This window comes from Microcaecilia unicolor, chromosome 4, assembly GCF_901765095.1.
Source record: "Microcaecilia unicolor chromosome 4, aMicUni1.1, whole genome shotgun sequence".
Taxonomy (NCBI): Eukaryota; Metazoa; Chordata; class Amphibia; order Gymnophiona; family Siphonopidae; genus Microcaecilia; species Microcaecilia unicolor.
Genome location: NC_044034.1, coordinates 124,577,027 through 124,599,927, shown reverse-complemented (window position 1 = coordinate 124,599,927; position 22,901 = coordinate 124,577,027). Strand labels below are relative to the sequence as shown.

Below are 22,901 nucleotides of genomic sequence, written 5' to 3'. Positions count from 1 at the left end.
GACTACCTTACTCCTACTATTTAAACATATCTTGGTTGCCTGTTTCTCTGTCATGCACCAGAAAATACCACAACTTAGAGCAAGTGAGTCTTGCAGAGAAGTTTGCCCTGCAGATATTGGCAACTGATCCAGTTTCTCATGTGACTTTGTTTTTTTTTTGTCATAGTGAACTTCCTATTCCAATAGTAGTTCTGTCTTATGATTGGCTTCTGGGGTGTTGCGGCTTTTTTTTTCTCTTCTGTATTTAAAAACCTAGAGGGTCTTTTACTAAGGCACAATCACGTTTTTGGCAAGCACTAAAATTGTGGGCGCGCTAAACGTTAGAGACGCCAATGCATTCTTATGGACGTATCTATATTCCTACGGGTGTCTCTAACGTTTAGCGCGCCCACAATTTTAGCACGCGCTAAAAACGTGAGCGCGCATTGGTAAAAGACACCCCTAGTGATGCTTTAAAGATTTTGTTGTCGGTGAATTTTGCTTACCCCCCCAAACTTAATAGACTGTGACTGCAACCTTTTACATGTGGAAGCAATGTGCATGGAAAACTGAACTTCTTTTCATGGCTGGACTATGAAAGATTTGGCGGGGGAGGGGGAATATTCTGATACTGTTAAATGTTTTAATGAACCTTTGGTGGTTCTCTTCCACTCTTGAAGGCTTGTGTCTCGTGTGTGTGTGGGAGGGGGGGGGGGCGGGGGGTTGATGTGACAGTTTCCTGCCACTCCTTTGTTCTTGCAGCTCAGTTGGAAGGCTGGGATCTAGCACCATGAACCTTTCATTTTACAACCACTTGGGTGATGCTACTTAGCCTCCTTCCCCCTCCTCCCCCCATACTTGGTCTGATCATTGTAGTGATAGCCCTGGAAGGGGGCCATGTACCAAGGCTCGTGGAACGTGCATCAACCCAGTGGCGTTCCTAGGGGCGCTGACACCCAGGGCGGATCGCCGATGCCCCCCCTCCCTGGGTGCAGTGCGACCCCCTCCCCCGGTGAAAGAAACCCCCCCCTCTGGGTGCACGCCGCTGGGGGGGGGGGGGTGCCGCGCGCCTGTCGGCTCTTCGTTTTCATGCTCCTTCTGCCCCGGAACAGGAAGTAACCTGTTTCGGGGCAGAGGGAGCATGAAAACGAAGAGCAGACAGGCGCGCGGCACCCGAGGCAGACCGCCCCCACCCCACCCCCACCCCCCTTGGTATGCCACTGCATCAACCTACTAGGTGTAACAGACAGCAGTTATGACTCCCCCCCCCCCCCCCCTTCCCCTTTTGCGCCTTAGGGAGCTCTGCAGTTCAATTGATTTACTACTACTACTATTTAGCATTTCTATAGCGCTACAAAGCGTATGCAGCGCTGCACAAACATAGAAGAAAGTCCCTGCTCAAAGAGCTTACAATCTAATAGACAAAAAATAAAGCAAGCAAATTTACTCATTATCCAAGTCTGATCATATTTCTAGTTTTTGTCTGCACTGGCTTCTGGTGTAGGCTAAGATATTTAAATTTTAATGCTTGCTTTTTAAGATTGTACAAGGAGCTGTCCCTTTTGTACGTGTATGCCTCGTTTGAATTTCCTCTTTTTGAGGTCTTGGTTATTGAGACAATTCATTTGCTCTCCCAAGCCCTAAAGGGATGAAATGATCTCGTCTGTTTGAATCCTCCTTTTATTTTCAGGCAGCTAAACGTTGGAGAGCTCTTCCAGAAGATTTAATTGTGATCCGCACTGAACTAGTCTGTATGGTATATGCGGAATACAAGAATAAATGTTATGCTATAAGCTGATCCATGGAGTTGAAGAACTGACCAAGAGCTCAGACCATGCCAGCCTGTGTTGCGTGTGTTTTGGGGTTTTTTCTTTTCTTTTTTAAGTCATCTGCCAAGGCAATCAGTGGCACAGCTGTCGGTGCCATATTTCCACACACAAGGTTTTTTTGGTTTACATTCAAACAGGCTTACGGCAGAATTTGTTCTGCTTAGAAATGTAGCTGTTGTCATTTCTTAAATTGAAACAAGATTTTTGCCCTAGCAGTCGTATACAACATCATGTATTATTCAAATAAAAACTTGGTCTAGGTTTCCTTTATATAGACAAAGCACCTGCATATAATAAACTCTTTTTGGTTATACTAGAGAGAGACAATATATCAAAACCATAACCTCCTAACCCCTCCTTAACTATTTTGGACCTGCAGAATTGTTCTGATGGCGTTCTTTCTCTGTAGACAGAGGTAGAGAAGTGTCGCTGAACCAGCTTGGGATGTGATGTCAGCTCGATAGAAGTATAGGAGGTCGTTTTGTTGCCCTATTTACCCACTGCTTTATTTGCATACTCCAATTTGTATATTCCAATTCGGTGGGAAACATGTAGTGTCTGCTATACTCTACAGAGCAAAATTGACTTTTCAGCAGCTTAAGTGCACTTGGGTACCATGTTGATAACTATGCCCCAAAGATTAAGATGTAATGTTTTACTGTTAACCCCACGTTTTAGTAATTAGAACTCATTGCATAAAATGAGACTATACTAAAATAGTAGCCCACATCTAATTATGCCCCTAAGTCTGGTTATGTCACCCCTACAAGCAGTGATATGCTACTACTACTACTATTTAACATTTCTAGAGTGCTACAAAGTGTACGCAACGCTGTACAAACACAGAAGAAAGACAGTCCCTGCTCAAAGAGCTTACAATCTAAATAGACAAAAAGTAAAGCATTTAATATTTAAGCAGTCAAGCACAAGAGAACAGTCACAGAAGGACTGAAGATGTTATGTCACCCCTACAAGCAGTGATATGCTACTACTACTACTATTTAACATTTCTAGAGCGCTACAAAGTGTACGCAACGCTGTACAAACACAGAAGAAAGACAGTCCCTGCTCAAAGAGCTTACAATCTAAATAGACAAAAAGTAAAGCATTTAATATTTAAGCAGCCAAGCACAAGAGAACAGTCACAGAAGGACTGAAGATGTTATGTCACCCCTACAAGCAGTGATATGCTGTTTTAAATGTTAGAAGCTCGCATCACCAGCATTACAAAAGACAATAATTCCAGCATTTACATAATGCTGCTGCGTGTTCAGTGACAATAGGGTATGCAATTTATACCTATTGAATCCCAATTGTACAAGCCTTGCACTGGCTGTGAGCTTTTATTTATATATAAAAAATTTTTTTCAATAAAATCATAATATCCAGCAAGTTTCAAACATCGCTACTACATAGATGTAATCTGGAAGGTATGGCAATTGTTATAACACAGGTGCTGTGGTTTGCCAGCCGTATAGCACACGAGTCTACACAACAAAGCGGGCGACTCAGACTGCTCATTCAGTCTTGTTCTTGTTCTCGGACAGTCTTTAGATACGGAAGTGTATTCCAGAGCAAACAAGTTTTGAAGGGAATCTAGTTCCTTGGATTCTGTAAAAAAAGATTAAAGTGTGATTCTTGGTGCAGTATTATAATTAAAGGGTGTGATTGTTCTGCAGTATTACATAACTTCTTTTTAGGATATTTCCATAAGTATTCGGATGTTTTAAGCAGCTACATTTCCTATGGCAAGAGTTAAGGGTTTTATTTCATTTAGTCAGAGGGCATGCAACCTTTAGAAGGGCATTATGACAGGAACTGAGGAAACTAGATTCTCTTTACATCAGTTGTCGCAGTACACCTGAGTACGAGGTGAGCAGTTTGGTCGCCTTAGACCAGTCCTTCTCAGCCCAGTCCTTAGAGCACACCAAGTCCCGTCAGGTTTTCAGCAGTGGAGGAGTAGCCTAGTGGTTAGAGCACCAGGCTTGACATCCAGGTGTGCCCGGTTCAAATCCCACTGGTGCTCCTTGTGATCTTGGGCAAGTCTCTTAACCCTCCATTGCCTCTGGTACAAAATTAGATTGTGAGCCCTCCAGGGACAGGAAAATAGATTCAGCTACCTTGAGCTACTGCTGAAACAAGTGTGAATATGCATGAGATTGTCATGCATATTCACAATTGATATCCTGAAAACCCAGTGGGACTTGGTGTTACCGTATTGATTAAAATTTTCTACTTAAGGATATAGTGGGAAATGTAAAATGGAGTGTAGCGTGGTCAGTTGGCTCCAAAGGAGGTTGAAACTTTTTTAGTTGAGAATTTTAGTCCATTGCTAACGTTCTGCCTGGCAAGGAGACTTGAAGCATTTGTTTTGAATGCATTTGTGAAAAATTTGACAGAACAGATTAAATGTTCTAGTGGAAAAGTAGCTTTGATAAATGAAAGTGGTTAACTAGCAGCTATACAAAGGCTTTCGAAGCATGACTGTAAGGGGGAGGTTTTTTTTTTTTTTTTTTAGAGTTCAGAATGTGTTCCTTGCCCTGTCATGTCTGTGTAGAGCGTAGAGCAGTTCTTCTTGACACTCTCCTGGAGGTACACCTTCTCAGTCATGTTTTCAGGATCACCACAATGAATATTCATGAGATAAATTTGTACATCACCAAGATACATTTGTAGGCAAATCTGTGCCATGCATATTCATTGTGGTGATCCCAAAAACCTGACTAGCAAGGTGTGCGTCCAGGAGGGCATTGAGAAACACTAGTGAAGAAGACTTTGATGGCAATTTGAACACACTTTTTAAAATTAGCAGTGTTAACAAATATTTAATTCTTCTTTCTATCCAGCTAGTAAGCTGCTAGCATTTAGCATCATCCATAGACACGTTAAGCGCCTCATCTTTGATGAAACTTAGATGAAAGCCTGATGCATATCACCACAGCTCCACTTGAAACATTTTCTAGGCAATTCTGGTCTTTCATATGTAGAGGGTAACTTTTTTTTTTTTTTCCCCTTGCTGTTAGTGGCACTTTATACGTGTGGAAATGGCCTCGTACAAAAATACTCATCCTGTATAGGGGTAATCTTTTTATACGTACAAAGGTTCTTGCAGCTGTCCAGGTGGTGTCACATCTGAGTTTGCTTGACTGATGATCCAGCCACAACAAGGTTGTGGACAGTCAAGAAAAACTTGGATATGGCAGCACCCGGACAACTGCAAGAACCACGACACCAGCTGCAGAAGCCTAAGAACAAGTATGGATATAGGACAAGATTTTATATGTGGTGCCTGAAAAATCAATGTGGAAAATATTTCTACCTAGGCGTATTCTATAAACCATGCCTAGATTTGGGCGTGGTTTATAGAATATGCCTAGCGGCCATGCCTGAGCCTAACTGCATCTATTTAGACAAACTCTGTATAAATACCGGCGCCTAAGTTAGGCGTGGAGCAGGTGTATTCTATAACCATGCGTGTAGATTTTCAGAACATCCACAGTCCGCCCATTCCATGGCCATGCCCCCTTTTTGGCAGCTTGCATTAGAATTTATGTGCACCACTTTATAGAAGACGCCTAGTAAATTGTGCATGTAAATTCTAATTAATGCCAGTTAGTGTCAAGTGCTTAAGTGGCAATTATCGGCACTGATTGGCTTAAGTAGTTAAGTTATGCATGCAAATCCAGAATATGACTGGTTTTGCATGCACAATTTCAGTCATGCTATATAGATTCTGGGGGATATTGCATAAACAAATCAATGTTATGATGGCTCAGTTAGTTGAAAGACTGGAGGTGGCGGGGCGGGTTCTGCACTTTCATTTGTGGAGGATGTCATAGTCTATATCCCTTTCAAGAATGGTCTTCCAGAAATGGTCTTGATTTGTTGGAATCCTGGGCTCCAAATTTAAATTTAAGTTAAATAGAGATGAGACTAAATTTCTTGAGGTAACCAACCCTTTGTACCGTACATAATAATTTTACCATTGACAATGCAACCTACCCCCTAGATATGCTTAGGGTACCGGGTGTATTAATTGACAAGTCACCTCAGGTTTCCTCAGTAGTGAAAAAATCCTTCAGGTCTCTTTGGAAGCTGAGGAGTATCGGATCATTTTTCTCACCTGACATCTTTAGACTGCATTTCCTTCTATGATGAATATAAGGAGGGTGTCCTAAACCGGCTGCAAATGGCCCAAAATACAGCAGCTAGATTTGTCGTCAAGGTATCACATTTTGATAGAGCCACTCCATTATTGTGCAAGCTGCACTGGCTGCCCATTAAAGCCAGGATTATTTTTAAATTATATGTTTGTCTTTCAAATATTATGTGGCATGACACTGGATTATATGCAGCCCTTAATAACTAAATATTTGTTGTTGGGATTTATTAACCGCCTTTATGAAGAGGTTCACCCAAGGTGGTGTACAGTGGGTACAGTTTAACATCAAGCTTATAATTTTAACAGCATAACAACAATAGCAAAATAAACAAGTATAAACAAATACAGTAAAAGAGGAACACTTGAAAGCAGCAAATTGAAACCTAGTAAGAGGCCTACCATGGAACAGGATCAAAAATATACACATTTAACAGCACTGAAATTCAAATAGAGAGGTAATACGATGTAAGCATAATAGTGACAGAATATTTAATAAGCACACAATTAGAACATTCAAGTAACATTGCTATGATACTAATACTTTTCTACAATACAGCTTACCATATAGCTGAGGGGCCAAATGCAGATATATAGGTGGGAACAAGATGGGAGGTACAGAGTCAGTTGGGATAAATAAATGGGTAGCTAAACTAAAGGCAAGTTCTTTCTACAGTTGATCAAGATATAAGGAACTGGTCTAAGTGTGTAGCATGCTAGCCCAGGTGCAGAATGGGTGTATAGTTAGTCACCCTATGTATTAAAGGCTTGGTTCTAGGGACTACCTTAGATTTCATCTTCCAGATTGCAAGAGTGAACAATATGTCGGTTCATTCCGTAGACTTGAGATAACCAAGTTGCTAAGTGATGGAACTCGCTGCCAATTGCAATCAAGGGTCAGAGTGATTACTTGGTGTTTTGCAAAAGACTGAAAACATTTTACCCATTGGTTAAGTGCATTAGATTGTAATTGGCCATCAATGGTTTATTATTTAGTTCTTTATTTGTGCTCTTCTGCTCCTTACTTGATATTTTGTTTATGGTATTGTAAACCTTGCCTGTCACGTTTTACTTATTGCAAGCCACATTGAACTCGAGTATGTCCGGGATAATGTGGGATATAAATGTCAAAATAAATTAAAAAAATATAACGTGGGCAACATTTTGTTAAAGAGGTGATCCTGGGACTAGGATTGGTAGTGGTTTGCCCTTAATTACATACATTTGAACTTCAAAGTGTGTGTGTGTGTGGGTTTTTTTTTTTTTCTTGAACTATCCCTATATGTTCAGCGTATACATTATGGGAGTCTTTTTTTTTTTTTTTCTCTATGAGGCTATTTGAAAGTGACCAGACTTAAATATGGGACCAATTCTATAAATTGCACGACGACTCATGCTTAGCACTATTCTGTAAGATGGGCTGAAAGTTAGGTGCCGTTTATAGCATAGCACATAGCACCGGGATCAGCACCTAACTTTTAGGCGCGAGGATTTGCACTAAATAAACTCTGGTTTAAATCCTCATACCCAAATTAGGCATGGATCCCTCGTATTCTGTAACACACGCATAAATTGTAAGAACGCCCATGACCCTCCCGTGGCCGCACCCCCTTTTTTTGGAGCTGTGTTAATTTTACATGCGAATCCCTGCGACTATAAATGCACATGTAAATTGAATGCTAATTAGTGCCAATTATCATTAGCACTCAGTGCTGATTGGCTTGTTCGATTAAATTGCATGCACAAATTAAGCACATCTGCAATTCTGAGCACCCTTTACAGAATTTTTTTTTTTTTTTGGGGGGGGGGGGGGGTTGATGTGTGGTGACAATAGCCTTTTCTAAATGTGGCACTTAAAATATGCTTTACCCTTGGAAGAGGGACAGTGGTACAATCCTATGTGGTTCACGACTGGGTTGTACAACTTCAGTCATAAAGATGCTGCTGTTTGTTAGTGAACAAGATGGTTTGTGCCCCACCCCCACCCCGATGGGATTTCAGTGGCTATCGGTTAAGCAGAATTTTAAGATTCGTTTCCTGCTTTTTGGAATCATAAGGGGTAAGGATCCAAGAGAGTTTGTGAACTGTCACACAAGCCCATGAGAGAATTTTATGTAGTTCGCTGAAGGATCAAACATACTTTCTTTATGGGTGGCTTGTGTAATGGCAGCTATAACTTTTTACCTTTAATGAGACTGTGGGAATATGTCCTTTTTTTTTTTTTTTTTTAAGAATTTTGAAGACTTCTGTTTGCTTGGGCATATGGATGATTTATTAAGAAAAGCAGTAAAGTTGTGGCAGTGGAGAGGTATTTTTCCCTTCTTATTTATACTACAGTCAGAGAATAACTTCAGAAGATTTCACAGAACAGAAGCAATGTGTACTCACAGGGCATGTATGACTCTGAGTGAGAAGTATGGTGCAAAAATCTTATCCCCCCTCCCAGTCTTAACGACCCATGCCTACAACATAATGCTGCCACCGCTTTGTTTTACTGTAGGGATGGTGTTCAGATGTTAACAGGATGATGCGCTATGTTTTGCCATGCCTCATTTAGGACAGAGACCAAAAATTTCACTTGAGTATCAGCCGAGCAAATATTCTGCCACGTGCATTTAGTGTCCATTTAAGTGTTGCTTCACAAAAACTGTGGCACATCATAGGGATTCTTCTTTGGCAGTGGCTTCCTCCTAACCACTTTCCTGTAATGAAGACAGTCGATATTACCACAGATAAAAAGGGGTCTTTTAATAGACCAACTCATGGCTGTAATTTTGCGTAAGACAGAGCAGCTTTATATTGCTATTTTATTCTGTTACTGAAATAACCTTGTTTGGCACTGATATTTGCTGTATCATTGTACCCCTGACGCAGCTTGAAGGAAAAACATGGCCATGTCAATAAAGGATACCATCTTTCAAGAGCCCTTCCCCCCCTTTTTTTTTAAAATCTATGGTAATACTTTCTTTATCTTCTGGAATTCTCTATTAATAAGCCTGTGGTTTTCTTTTTCCACTCTCCGGTGGAGGCCATATTTGTGGAATAGACACATAAGTTTCGGATAACTTTCCCCTGTTTGTCCAGAGATCTTCCTATGCAGTTTCTTAAGCCATGGCCACTGACTGGGAGTGGCAGCCAGATCAATATAGTATCTTCATGGTTGCCAAACTGTTCTCTGTTCAAAATGATGCACTTGATAGTGCCCCGAGAGGGTCCAGTGCATAGCAATTTTTATAGCCTTCCCTGAGTCTGCACCTTTTTTTAAAATAACTTTTTAAAATGGAGTTCTTTTGGTAGCATCATGTTCTTTGCTGCTTGGAAGTGAATATAAAAATCAAGAGTGGACTTCACTCGACAGTATTCAAACTGGTTCACCCAGTGTGATGGGTGCAAGTGGGTTGTAGTTGATTTTGTGGACAATAAAGACAATTTTTGGAAACGGAGCTAATTTTGAGTTACGGTACCAAAAGGTATGCGGATTTGTGCAATCAAGATTTCTTGGTTTCTTCTCTTACTTTTTCCATTATGTCTTTTAAGTTTTCATGTGTAGCTTTCTGTAGATCACTGAATTGCCTACTTTTAATGCATGTTGTATTTTTTTTTTAAGCAACAGATTGTAACTGCACAGAGGTGTGAAGACTTGGTGTGCTGTAGATCCTTAAATTTTATTTTTACAGGGCTTATGAGGCACTCATCATATTTTGGTATACCTTTTGTTTAGAGAGCCTTCTCAGCAGGACAGACTGAAACTGAGGTTTTACTGATGAGCTGTAAAGGTGGCATTGCACCCTCTTACTGGAAATAATTCTACCTACTTTAGGTGCTGCCGCCCCCACCACCATCACCACCATTTTGTTTGCTGTGCTTTTAAGCAAGCCAGTTTCATCTCGACAACTCTGTTGGATTCCTTTGAATTTTATTATTGCTTGAGATTCAGATAACTACTTTTGTAGTGTTCATTTTACATTTGAAGAATGATTGATTGAAACAAGGGAAAAATGTTAAGATTTATTCACGTTTCGCACCACTACAATTTCTTTTCATTGCAAGGGGGGTATCCGACCATTTGAAATATGTTTTCAGCATATGATACATAACAATATTTCAACACATTGTGGATGCTAGTCATGTAATATGAATGTATGCTGTCTTCTCCTGGCTTTCAACCTTTCTTTTGTTGTGACACCTGACAACATTCATGTATGACACACTGATACTAAAATTCACAGCTGAACAAAGCATGCCTAACTATTTTGTTTAGTATGACTTTGCCTAGCCATGTCAAAAAGCTGTGTGCAACACACCAGTCCCAGATTTCTCACTTGTCATACATCAAAACAAGTACATATTTAAATTCTAGTGTCACCTCCAATAGCAGCAACCCAAAATTCCTCCACTGCCAGATACCGTGAAGCAACACAAAAACTTGCAATTTGCTACTCAAACAATCTATGGCCAGCAAACCTGCAGTATTTTTCAGTTGAGGCTGGAGGCAGCAGTTATTGGGGGTAGTGGGGAAGCAGAAATACAGTCTGTTTTAAGCCTGTAAAACTGCCTTTATTCTTGAAGTGCATTTCTCTAGTTTGGCCAGCAGGTGGTGCATGTTATGTTTTAAACTGTTACAAAGAACTGACTTTCTTTTAGTTAGCACACAAAAAGGAAATGCCTATAGTTATGTAACCAGCTTTCTTTTAAAACTTGTTGACTGGGCTCTGATTAGCCCAGGAGTTTTTTTTTTTTTTTTTCATTTGGATTATACTGGTTTTTCCTCGGTTTCTGCCTGGGAGAAGAGAAAGCTCTTTGCTGAAGCCATGTAAAACAGTTATATTTGATAACTGGTGAGCAGCTGTATGTCCTGATCTCTTCCCAGGTACTTTCTAGAAAGTAAACAAATGTTTAGTTAGTGTTCCAATTGATCCATATTTCAGTTACTTGTTAGTGTTTGCTGATTGCACTTTTTTTTTTTTACGCTGTTCAGTTTTTAAAGACAAACAATTTAGTTTGCTTCTTTGTCTGAACTGATAAAGAATCCTGGTGGTTTGAGTGCTGGGTCTGCGAGTGCTTTCTGGGAAGTGTGGGACCACTGAGTGTGGCCTCCAGTAACCTAGAAATTAATGGAGCTAATTTGACAGCAGGAGACTTGCCCAGTAGCGGTTGTGACCCAGTCAGTGGGAGGAGGGTGCCAGTATAGTGGCAGGTGCAGGCGGACCTGAGCTGTGCTGGGGATAGAGCCTCTAAGTGGCCGCGGGTTAACCCTAGGCATGTAGCTAAGGCATTTCATGACACAGGCCATTACAGGTATTTCAAGAACCTGACTCAAGATGGGTACTGATGGTTATAAAGGAAACGCAGGCTTGCTGTCTACACCCCTTTTTTTTTTTTTTTGTGATACACCAGTGTTTCCTGACACACTGGTTGAAAAAATGTAGCTTAGTGGCTAGAATTATGGATTTGACACAAAGTGATTTGGGATAAAATCTTGGTTTTGCCACTCAACTATATAAGCAGATCTTTAACACTGGTACAAGGGGTTCAGGTTCTCTCTCCCCTCCCCCAATACTGTTAATTCATTTGTCTTTTCGGAGTTGCCACTCTGGAGTTTTGCTGTGCCTTACCGCAACTGGTGGGAGTCCCATCTTATTTACTTTCTGAATGAGCCTTGTCAAAGACTAAAGATATACATAAAAGTCCACACCCATTTGTGGTGATCTTTTAGGCAGGGCATAGAAAGTTTTTGCTTCTCAGTTGCTGCTTTGAGAGGAGAAAGGTCAGGTTTTTTTGGCCTTTTATTTGTTATGATCTGCTGTGGAACTCGCACTTAAAAGGTTGGTGTAGCTGTAAGCCGATCATGAAGACCATTACAGAAGCAGAACAGAGAACCATTTCAGGCATTTGAAATGAGGCGATGAGAATGGTACTGCAGCGAAGAGTTACACAGAAAACTCTACCTAATCCAAGTGCATCCTGTGTAGTCAGTGCATACCAGTCTTATTTGTGAAGCCTACTTGGGATTGCTTTGTTGCAAATCCCCGAATCTACATGTATAAGAGATATGCACATTGCAAGGCAAAACATTTTTTCCATTTGTTTGAGCTTTCCAAATTTTTTATAAACTTTACACATTAGAACTTTGTAACATGTACTTAGCTGCTTAACCTATGACTTAATACATATTAACATGTGACAAATTGATTTAGCACACACTAAATTATAAGGCACGCTAACAAATGCACATCTCTAATCTGTACAACTGTTACAAATACAGCAGTTGCTATCATGCATGCTTAACATTTCACTATGTATTCTGGTTTTGTACACTGAAATGCTCTCCTGGTAGTAATTCATAGACTTTGCCATTTTGTATTTGGAGCCCACATAAAACTGTTGCTCTAGTAGAATCCCTGAAACTCAAACATAGAGTTTAAAAATGCTTTTGCAAATCCATTTCCTTCAGATTTCTACTGTGGCAAGCGCTCAGCTTAACGGGGAAGATCCTGTAGAGATTTCTGACCTCATATTTTTATGATTTTTGATAAATAGGATTGTAATTGCCGATAATAGAAGACTCTCTTGGATCTGATTTTATTTCATCTTCGAGACCTTTTAAGTTGCACTTAAGCACTGATCTAGGTCAAGGTTCACATTGTTCTTTATGGTTTTTGCCAGCCATTCAGGATATTTGTTAACACTGACAGGTTTTTTTTTTTTTTTTTAATATGTCTCGTCTGTCACCATAACACACAGTACACAGAGAAGTGAAGTGTGGTGTGTTTTATGGCTGCTGTGCACTCTATCCTTGGTAAAAGGATTAGAAGCATTTAAGTAATGCCAGGCTTTAGAGTCCAAGCATCCTGCTGACATGCCTTTCCCTGTCTATATGTGGTGTTTATATGCCACACTACAAGGCAGCTCTATAAAAACTTTGCTAGCACAGGCTGTACTTGGCCAAGGATATTTTTTTAATGTCTTAGACTGCCAGTTACTGGCAATTAAAATTTGATAATCACATATTTTGTGTTTGCCAGGCAAGAATATTAGGCACCCTAAGCAAAATTTTCAGCCTTGTATCCTTGTGTCCCTTGACTTACATGCCCCCTAAGTCACTCCTGAGATTCAGATAAATAAACTGCACAATCACCAACACCACCCTTCCACCATCCGGTAAAAATGCATGATTTGCGTTCATACCTCATATACTGGTATGTTATATATATTTTTGCACACATTGATGAGGGACATTTTTCTCATTACCCAATAAATTTCAAGTACAAAAGTTAATACAAAAAAGCACATAGGCGTATTTTTTAAAGCAGACTTGCGAAGTCCCATAGCTGTGTAACTCTGTAAGTCTAAGTGCTTTGGAAATGAGCCCCATAATCTAGCAAAAATGTGCAAATTCGACAAGTGTCATGAGAAAAATATGAAGTGCTGCAAAGTCCACAAGTAAGAGAGAGAGAGAAATCTCTAAAGCTGGGTTAAGAGGAAATCTAACCAAAGGAAAAATGGTAAATCGCATCCATCTCCACCCCTCACAAGAGCAATTTTCCACAGTCGTTTGCCTGAATAAATAAGATATTTGAAAATGGTGTACCCTCCCTGTGGTAGGACTACTTGCTGATGGCTCTATGAGTTTGTGACTACTGCTTTGCTTTGACTCCAGCTGCTGTTTGCCATCTCTTAGAAACTTCCAGCATAGGTGGCCATTAAGTCTACGTAATGGTTAAGCCAGCCCTGGTGTTGCTGCTTCTGGATTACTCCTAAGCTGCCTATATTTGTACGACAGCTGTGACTAGATTTTTAAAATGTTAGCTTAGGTGACACCTGAAAAAAAAATCTTGACTTTTATAGGTTACTAAAGAATCGTCGGCATAGACATGGGAACAGCCTAGCTTAATTGCCTTTTTGTATCGGCTGCATGTTTTCTCTTAAGAGAATAAACTAGAATGAGAGTAAACTGGCATTTCAGCGGAGTCATTGAGGTATAGCGTTTGTCCCCAGTGTCTTTACTGGACAACAAAGTGGCCCTGTGGGTGGTGGTGTCATGTTACATAACCTCAAATGCAGAAAGAACCTTCTAAGTTGCATATTAAGTTACATAGTCTGTAGTGGTATCCAGACATTACTGTCGGGCAAAACAGTTAAGGTTAAGGGATCAGGGCAGCGTGTGTCTACGTTCACTACGTTTAATTGTATGAGACTGATGAGTGAGGTTGGTTTGGCTGTGTTTCCACGCATTCCTGCTAGGATTAGATCAGAATATTTATTTGACTAACCAGTAATTCATCCTTTTGTAGGAAGGAGGGAACAGGTGTGCACTTTGTTATATCAAAAACCTCACTATCGTCTTGATAAAGAGTATTGTTATGTGTCCGTTTCAGACAAATCTTGAAACGGCCTGTATAACAATGCAAGCTTATTCAGTGTTTGTAAGTGGATTACACAAATCTAAGACCTTTTTCTTTTGTCATCCCATTTTACAAAAATATTCCTAAGTTTGAATTTCTTTTTGAATGCTGAACTTTTAACAAATAAAAGAATTTTTTCTCTTCTGCCTTTTTTTCCAGGTACAGAATAGGGCTCATTCATTAGAATCCAGGACTACCCGTTTCTTTAGTTTCATGTTTACCTTTCACATTCTTTACTTTCTTAGTTGGCTTTCAGAGCTGCTCTGTGCTTTTCTGTCCCTTTTATTTTGTAAAGATAAAACAGGTTATGCTTATGCACAGTTGCTCAAACAGCATTTAACAAATGTCAATAGTGTTTGTACCTCTGTATGCTTTTAGAAACCATCTCGATCATGGAGGGGCAAGGAAGGGGCAGTGGGTTCCTTGTTGCTTTTTCTCTTTGTCAGCTAATCCTGCTTTTAAAATGCTATCTTGAGAAAAAGGGTATCTGAAGCAGTTTAAGATGTGCAGTGAAATGCTGCACAAGAAAACACTGAAAGGCTCATATACCATCTGTGTTTCTGAGCCTTGCGGACTCATTATCCCCTTAACTTAGTGTCTCTGTTTCATGTGTTCTGCTTGTTTACGGGGAAAGGAATAGTAAACTTGAACTTATGGTATCCTGATAAAGAAATACAGAAAATGCCAACTGGAATGTATTGTTTTCTCTGCATTTGTGTTTAAAATTTCTATTGCAAACCGGCCGGCAAGGAGCATTACCTGTACAGTTGTAGAGAATTTTTCCCCTTCTTGTAGAAAGAGGGTATAACAGCAGTGCAGAGACTTGAGTTATGTCAGGTGGCTGAAACGAAGCGAAATAGCCAAAACAAATTGTATAAGGAAATTCTCCAGAAACGCAGTTGAACCTCTGAAATGTTTCTGTTTTGAAATACAATTTAAGGAAAAGTTTGTGCAGCTTCCCAGAAGAGCTTGTGTATAATATTTCTGGCTTAGGAAGAAGGGGCTGGCATGTAGTGTTTGGCTACGAATTGGTACCAGCTTCCTGCATGGTATGTGACTTCTTTTTTTTTAATTTTATTTTTTTTTAAGCAGTGTGACACTTTTCCACAGATCCTGTAGAAGTTTCCCCTGTAGGAGTAGATGGGTTCTGCCCTTATGAAGTACTAGATTGATTCAGCAATCCTGTAAATGAACTCTCGAGCCTGTTGGCAGGGGAAAAATAAAACCCAGGCATCCTTTTACACGATGCCCTGAAGAAGTTCCAAATAGCAGGGAGCGGGGAAGGCCTTGGCGTTCTGAAACCTTACAACCACGCTATTTATTCTCTTCAAAATGCCAATACTTTGCTTGCCTTACAGTGGATAATACAGGTGGTGGGTTCACTGCCTCCTGTGACTAAATGACCCTTTGGCAAATAAGTGAATTGATTAAAACAAAGTAAATAATGATAATGAGCTTTCAGAGCTGGCTCCTTTTTACTGGAAATGTTTGTGTTCAGTTGGGGAAGGGACCACTTTTGGCATGATATCTTTCTAGTGTTAAAGAATGAATTCCGAGGTGCAAGGTTTTTTTTTTCTCGGACATGACTGTACCCCTTGGAAAGCCTGCTCTACCCTCCCAAGACACCTGTTTATCATTGAACTTGAGTTTGTAGGATACTAATCATGACAGCTATCCTCTAATTCCCCTTCAGTATGTTATGGTAAAGGTAAATCGTTTTTTCTATCCCGCTATTACCTCGCAGTTCTAAGCGGTTGCAATTTTTAAGAAGCCAGTTTCTTTTACCTGGGAAGAAGGGCCATAGTAATAAATTCAATCATTAGAAAAACATACATATTAATTAAAGTAAAGAATAATTACTGATGTTGGAACGAGATACATATTTCTGAAACATGAGGGTTTTCACATGTTTTCCTAAAAATAGATGTGATCATAGTCCATAACCTTGCCGCTTGAAATGCCAACCCTAATTCAAAGAGGTGTAATAGTTTTCCCTTTTGATGATGGGGAAAAATAACCTACAGTACCATAAGTTAGCTTATGCTGGCATTATAACTTGGAATGATTATATTAATATACATAGTCCTGCATCCAAAGCTAATACAGAATGACCAAATTTGTAGTGGTGGAGTATTAATGATTTATTTTATCTTAGTCTTAAATGCTTTTATCTTAAACATATGGTATAGTATGCCCTGCAGTTTTTTCCCCTGCCTTGATGACTTTTAAGTGTGACTGAAGCCTGCCATACAGGGCTCCTGGATTTAATTTATAGGTCAGATCTGCTTCCTGAACTAGCTAAGGCTAGTTGCTGCAGAGGCAACATTCGCAGTTCAATGTGTGTATGGGCAGATGGGATAAGGGTGTGTGTATCACTAAACAGTGACACCCAGTGGCTGGGCAGAATCCATATTGGGTTTCAGATGGAGGTGGAGTTTTGACTCCTGACCTGGTACTATGATGACTGGGTTAAGTTGGAAGAGGAAGAGTTATGAGAAACTAGTGGAAATTCCCCACGTGGTTTTGCTGTAGCACACAAGCCACTAACACAGGCTTGTTCCTTATTTGGCAGACTGACTCCACATGGTGCGGCCCAGGATGCACTACATGGGGGTCAGGCCCTATCATTTTGGAAGGTAGAACAGAGGCAGGAATGAGTGGGCATCTCCTACTTCTTCAAGGTACATAGAGGGGAGGGGGGTACAGGAGACTACCAGGGATATTTTTGGGGGTGGTTGAGTATCTATGGGGTCTTTTCTGGAGTAGGGGATTGGAGGATCAGGAGGTCATCTGGGGGAGGTTGGGGGATCTAGGTCTACACCTCCTCTGAGGTGGCATTAAAGCCCCTGACTTGTGCTTAGCCTTAATTTTCCAGACACACCTTCAAAGGGGCTGAATTAGTTTCATTTAACATTCATTTTGATATGCTGAGCATCATTGTCTTACGTGAGTTCACACATCATCTTCTGTAGGAAATCTGTAAAACACATCACCATAAAATTGCATGCAGACATCACTCTAACCCCACACTGTATGCGTAAGCTTTCTGTGTTGGGCCCCTCATTATGAACTGTACCCTTCCTAATGTTTACATTTTTTAGACTACTAAATTTTATTGGGTTGTAAGCACCGATCATTTGGTGTTAAGACTTAGAATGTAGTCTGTATAATAGAAATTATGGTGTTGAGCAAAGACAGGGAAACTAAAGTCAAATAGAACAGCTTGGCTTTGAAAATTAACATAGTTGCCTCCCATGCAAGACTTGGAAGACTTTAGAACTTTGGATTGGAGTTGCGGTTGAATCGAGGGAAGATGAATTGCAAGGCAAAAAAAAATTTAGGCCTTGCAGGGCACAGCAGGTTAGCATGTCTGATGCTGTAATTTGGTAATTTTTCTCCCTTTAGCAGTCCTTGCAAAAGATGTACTGAACCTCATACTATTTCAAATCCACAATTACTATTTTAACTACTTTTTTAATAAGCACTTGTTGCTCTGATTCTGTGTTGATCTGTTTGAATATATATATTTTTTCCCTTGGGAAGATGTAGCAGAAAGCTCTGGAACTTAGATGCTGTTTTGATGCTCCTAATTTCCATTTATGTGAGCATAGAGGTTTAGAGTTGACTTTTGACCTTTTATAAGAGATGTCAATTTGTTGAAGGGGCCCACCATTTATCCAGATTCTTTCATAGCTTTAGTACATAAGTACATAAGTACATAAGTGAGTGGTAACTTTTGTAAAAACTGAAGATCTCAAATATTTGTACCCATAATTATTTATCTGCTCAGGAGCATACGTATGCCTTATGATCTAAGTGTGAATCCAGCTTTAGAGAAAAAAAAAGCTTAGTTGGAGGAGCATTAATATGGCTATTGTCATGTTTTATCTGTAGCAGAGAACATGTCGGCAGATAAGACTTCAGGGCTCATTTTCAAAGCACTTAGACTTACAAGTTTCCATAGATTACAATATAACTTTAAAGTGCTTTGAAAATACGCTTCTTTATGGCCCATCCATACCATCTACTATCCCATCTTCTGCCTTAGAGATCCTGTGTGCTTGTCTATGTTTTTAATTCAGGTAGTCTGTCTTCACACATCCATCACTCTTTTCATAAAGAAGTATTTCCTTAGATTACGCTCGAGACTAGTGCAGTAACTTAGATGCACAAACAATAGGTGTTCAAGATGCAGAAGAAAATTAATATCCAGTAGCTCCAGTTCCTAAAGTATAAATGCACCACACAGGCCTCTTAAGGGGGTTTACTTAGGTCTTTCCCCAACAGGTGGTTCTTTATTTGGGGTTCCTCAAACTGTTTTTCTGGAACCCTGTTAACCTATTTTGCATACTTTGGGTTTTTTGTGTTTTTGCCTGATCTTGTCGTATAAGGTCTTTTAAATTTGCCATTTATGCTCACTTTGTGCTCTGTGTATTTATGGTATCTGCAAGGGGGATCTGATAATGGGGAAGATCAGTAGTAACTCTTTCCCACACCCTTTTCCTCATTTTCTTGTTTCATAATTTTCTTGATCAGTGATTTTTAGAAAAAAATGTAGTAGGTGACCCCAAGCGGCAGATTCAATTACCAGTTTTATTTATTTCATTTATATCCCATATTACCCTAGTAGATCAGGTTCAAAAAGTACAAAAAGTGATGGCGGGATAGTTAGCATTAAGTAGTAAATAAGGATTGAGTATTACAATATGTAATATGGAAACAAAACCTTGAGGCAAAAAGGTAACAATTTATAGTCATCCATGTATAATAACAATTAGAATAGAACTGAGAAATTTGAAATCATTGTACAATTAGGGGCTTAAATTATGATTATCCATGAGAAATTGCTTAGACGGAGAGACTTTAAGGTATTTCTGGAATATCAAATAATTAGGTTCCCATCTGATGAATTTTGGGAGGGAATTCCACCATTTGATGCAGAGGTAAGGGAATCTGGACATGTAGGTTGACTTGTAGATCACATTTTTGCAACTCAATGATTTTTTTTTTTTTTAATTTCGCCCTTTCATTGTGCTATTTTTTCTTGCCTCTTTTTTTTTTTTTTTTTTTCTTTGATTGCTCTTTGCCTATTTTTGTTTTTCAAGTGATATACTACTACTACTACTACTTAACATTTCTAGAGCGCTACTAGGGTTACGCAGCGCTGTACAAAATAAACAAAGAAGGACGGTCCCTGCTCAAAGGAGCTTACAATCTAAAGAACGAAATGTCAAGTTGGGCAGTCTAGATTTCCTGGGTAGAGGTGTAGAGGTTAGGTGCCGAAGGCGACGTTGAAGAGGTGGGCTTTAAGCAGAGATTTGAAGATGGGCAGGGAGGGGGCCTGGCGTATGGCCTCGGGGAGTTTGTTCCACGCGTTGGGTGAGGCGAGACAGAAAGGGCGGAGCCTGGAGTTGGCGGTGGTGGAGAAGGGTACTGAAAGGAGGGATTTGTCTTGAGAGCGGAGGTTACGGGTAGGAACGTAAGGGGAGATGAGGGTTGAGAGGTAAAGAGGCATATTTTCAAAGCACTTAGCCTTCCAAAGTTGCATAGGTTTCTATGGAACTTTGGAAGGCTAAGTGCTTTGAAAATATGCCTCAGAGTGATATGGCTCCCCTCATTTTACCAGTCTTGAAAATGGTCAGCTGTGGATTTGGCTGCTCTGTTATAGAGACAAAACTACTTGAATTCTTTATCGGTTTTTAGTATCAATATTTGCAAGCCATACTGCAACGGCTGTGCCAGAACTTTTCATGACTGTGAAAGGTATGTAAACAATGCGTTCACCTGCTGGAATATCAGGTGATTAATTCTGACAGCTAGTTGGAGGTGGCCATGAATCAGCAGGAAATTACTGCCAGGTTTGGTCTTGTTCATCTTTGCTGAAGTCAAATGCCAGTAATTAATGATAACCTTTTGAGCATTGGTTTGATCTTGGAAAAATAATCTTTTTTTTTTTTTTCCTTTCTTTCTCCCAGGAGAAAAACCATACAAGTGCACCTGGGAAGGCTGTGATTGGCGATTTGCGCGCTCAGACGAACTGACACGCCACTACAGGAAGCACACGGGGGCCAAGCCGTTCCAATGTGCTGTGTGCAACCGCAGCTTCTCCCGCTCTGATCACCTGGCTCTACACATGAAAAGGCATCAGAACTGACCCGCATGCCCTTTGGGCCCTCCAGCTATGCAAATATCTCATTGTACTGCCTCCCAATGGACTTGTGGTCTGTAACACACATGGCCTTCTCTTTTTTTTTTTTTTTTTTTTTTGTTTTTGTACAGTGCCCATGAAATTTCAGAAGTTTAAAACTGGAAAAGATACGTATTCCCCTCGGGGGGAAACGGGGAATATGTAAGAACACAGTTGCTAATGTAAACATGACATCTTTGCAGTTAAAACTGCTTTCTTTATCAGATTTCATCTCATTTTGGGGGTATTGTCATCTCAGAACAAGGCAGTTATTGCATTTTGTTTTGACCAAAGCACTAACATCATTGTGGTAGTGTTTAGTAAATGGAAAAGTCACTGACAAATGCACGCAAAGGATGTCATTTTTTTAACCTGGTTTTTAAATAGCCAACTTTGTTTAGTGCTTTTGAATATGCAAAGTAAATAGTCTTTCAGTGTCTAACACTATATATGGCTATGGAACAAAGATGCCATGTTAATATATTTTTATGGTTACAGAAGCATCGGACAGCAGTTAGCTTTGACAGTGGGTTCTAAACAATGATGTATGCATGTATCCAGCAAAATTGTACATTTTTATTTGTAAAGCTAATAGCACATACTATTCCCAAACAGTGTACTTTGTGTTGACAAGTCAGATGACCAAGCTGGCCATAGAAATATTTGTTCCCATGAAACAAATTGCACTGATTTATAAAAAGCTTCACACAGTATTTAAAAATACTAACTTCAAAGAACTATAAAGGTGAATGTCTGTCTGCAAAGTTTGACTTACACACAAGATTTTCACCTTTATATGGAATGCAGACTTGTTTTACAATAAGCTAAAGGTGGAATCACATTGACAAGAAGGATCTTAAGAGGAGCACTCTTATTTTCCTGGGAAAGTGGGGGATTTTTTTTTTGGTTTGTTGTTTTGTTTGTTTAACGAGCCACTTACAACACTTGTTCATTTCTGGGTCTTGCCCTATAGAAAATTCCTGTGGTATGTAATGTCACCTATCTGGTACAGAACTCTTCAGGATTTCTTAAGGATAACTGGGGCTGCTGAAAGTAGAATCCCTGCCAAGGAGAACTCCAGGAACTAAACACCATGGAGTTTTGTTTGACTCTATGTGCTGACCAGATCAGTGTTCAGTGTGGAGCCAGGAAAACAAATTTTTTTTTAATCACCAAAGAATCCAAGTACTGTATCGACTTAGTCTGCATTCTTCTTTCTCATTTTGAATGAAGGCAGGGTAAATTTCTTTGCACTTAATTGCTCTTCCACCCTTAACCATTTCAGTACTGCTTTGGGTTTAACACTGTGGCTGTTCCCTAGTTACTGTGCAGTGCTTGGGCCTAATAGAGGTAACAACTGTCTAAATCCATGAGTGGTCTGGGAGGGGGAAGGAAGACTGGTATACTGACATGGAAACAACAAAGTTTCCTAAATCAACATTGGGGTCTGTGGGTGACACTACTCCCCCCCCCCCCCCTTTCCTGAAACAGCATACAACTACATTTAATATAAACTGAAAATAGCCATGGTCATGGTTATGTTGGCTTTCCCTGTTCTATAAAGCTACAAGTAGAAATAGATTAAAGGACGCAGTAATTTTCTTAAATTACAGTGCATTTGTTTGAAACCTTGTTAGATATTCATATCTGCTGTATAAAAGGCAGCAACTGCTTGAACGTTGTATGAATATGCCATATAAACTAGAATGCTGTGGATAACGCAAGGGCAAAATAGTAAAAGCTCTCAATGAAAACCAGATTTGTTTAAACCATGTTTGTTTCTATTTATTTTGTGGTATTTGGTAACTTTTTAAAAAGACCGGTTTTTACTTGTTTGATAAATTATAGTTTTGTTTTTATAGCCTAGCTAAATTGCTGTTAAAAACAACTGTAAATAGTTTGAAAAATGGTGTAAATAGTTTTGTAAGAAGCTTAAAATGTTTATACATGGAAACGTGCAAAATTCTCACTTGTCTCTGTTTTTTTTTTTTCTTTAATTTTATATTGTACTACTTCTGTTCAAATGGAGCAAACAGCTGTATGGTTGTAGGATCTTCCCCACCTCCTCCACAAAAAAAAATCAAACTGTTTACTGTATCTTGAAACAATTTTGGAAAATAAACCAAAAGTGCCTAGAGAATGAAATGTTTCATCCATTGTTTCTCTTATAAACTACAAACAAATCACAGCTGTCGTTCTGATCAGTCTTAGAGGCTATACATACAAACCATAGATGACAACACTGGGGGGGATTTTAGCATGGTCCTTAGCGTAATATCTTGGACTGTAATTGAGTGCACGTAATGTTGGCTCATTAACAACTGTCTTGGGCTGAAAGCCTA

The 22,901-nt window shown here is 39.7% G+C and overlaps 1 protein-coding gene across 1 annotated transcript in view; it reads left to right on the top strand.

Moving 5' to 3' along the window:
• KLF5 (Kruppel like factor 5) overlaps positions 1-22,691 on the top strand; it is a 28,352-nt gene extending 5,661 nt beyond the window's left edge. The window contains exon 4 of the mRNA XM_030200615.1: positions 20,348-22,691. Coding sequence (XP_030056475.1) covers positions 20,348-20,526 — 179 coding nt within the window. The 3' untranslated portion in view covers positions 20,527-22,691. The remainder of the gene's footprint in view (positions 1-20,347) is intronic.
• The last annotated feature ends 210 nt before the right edge of the window (positions 22,692-22,901 follow it).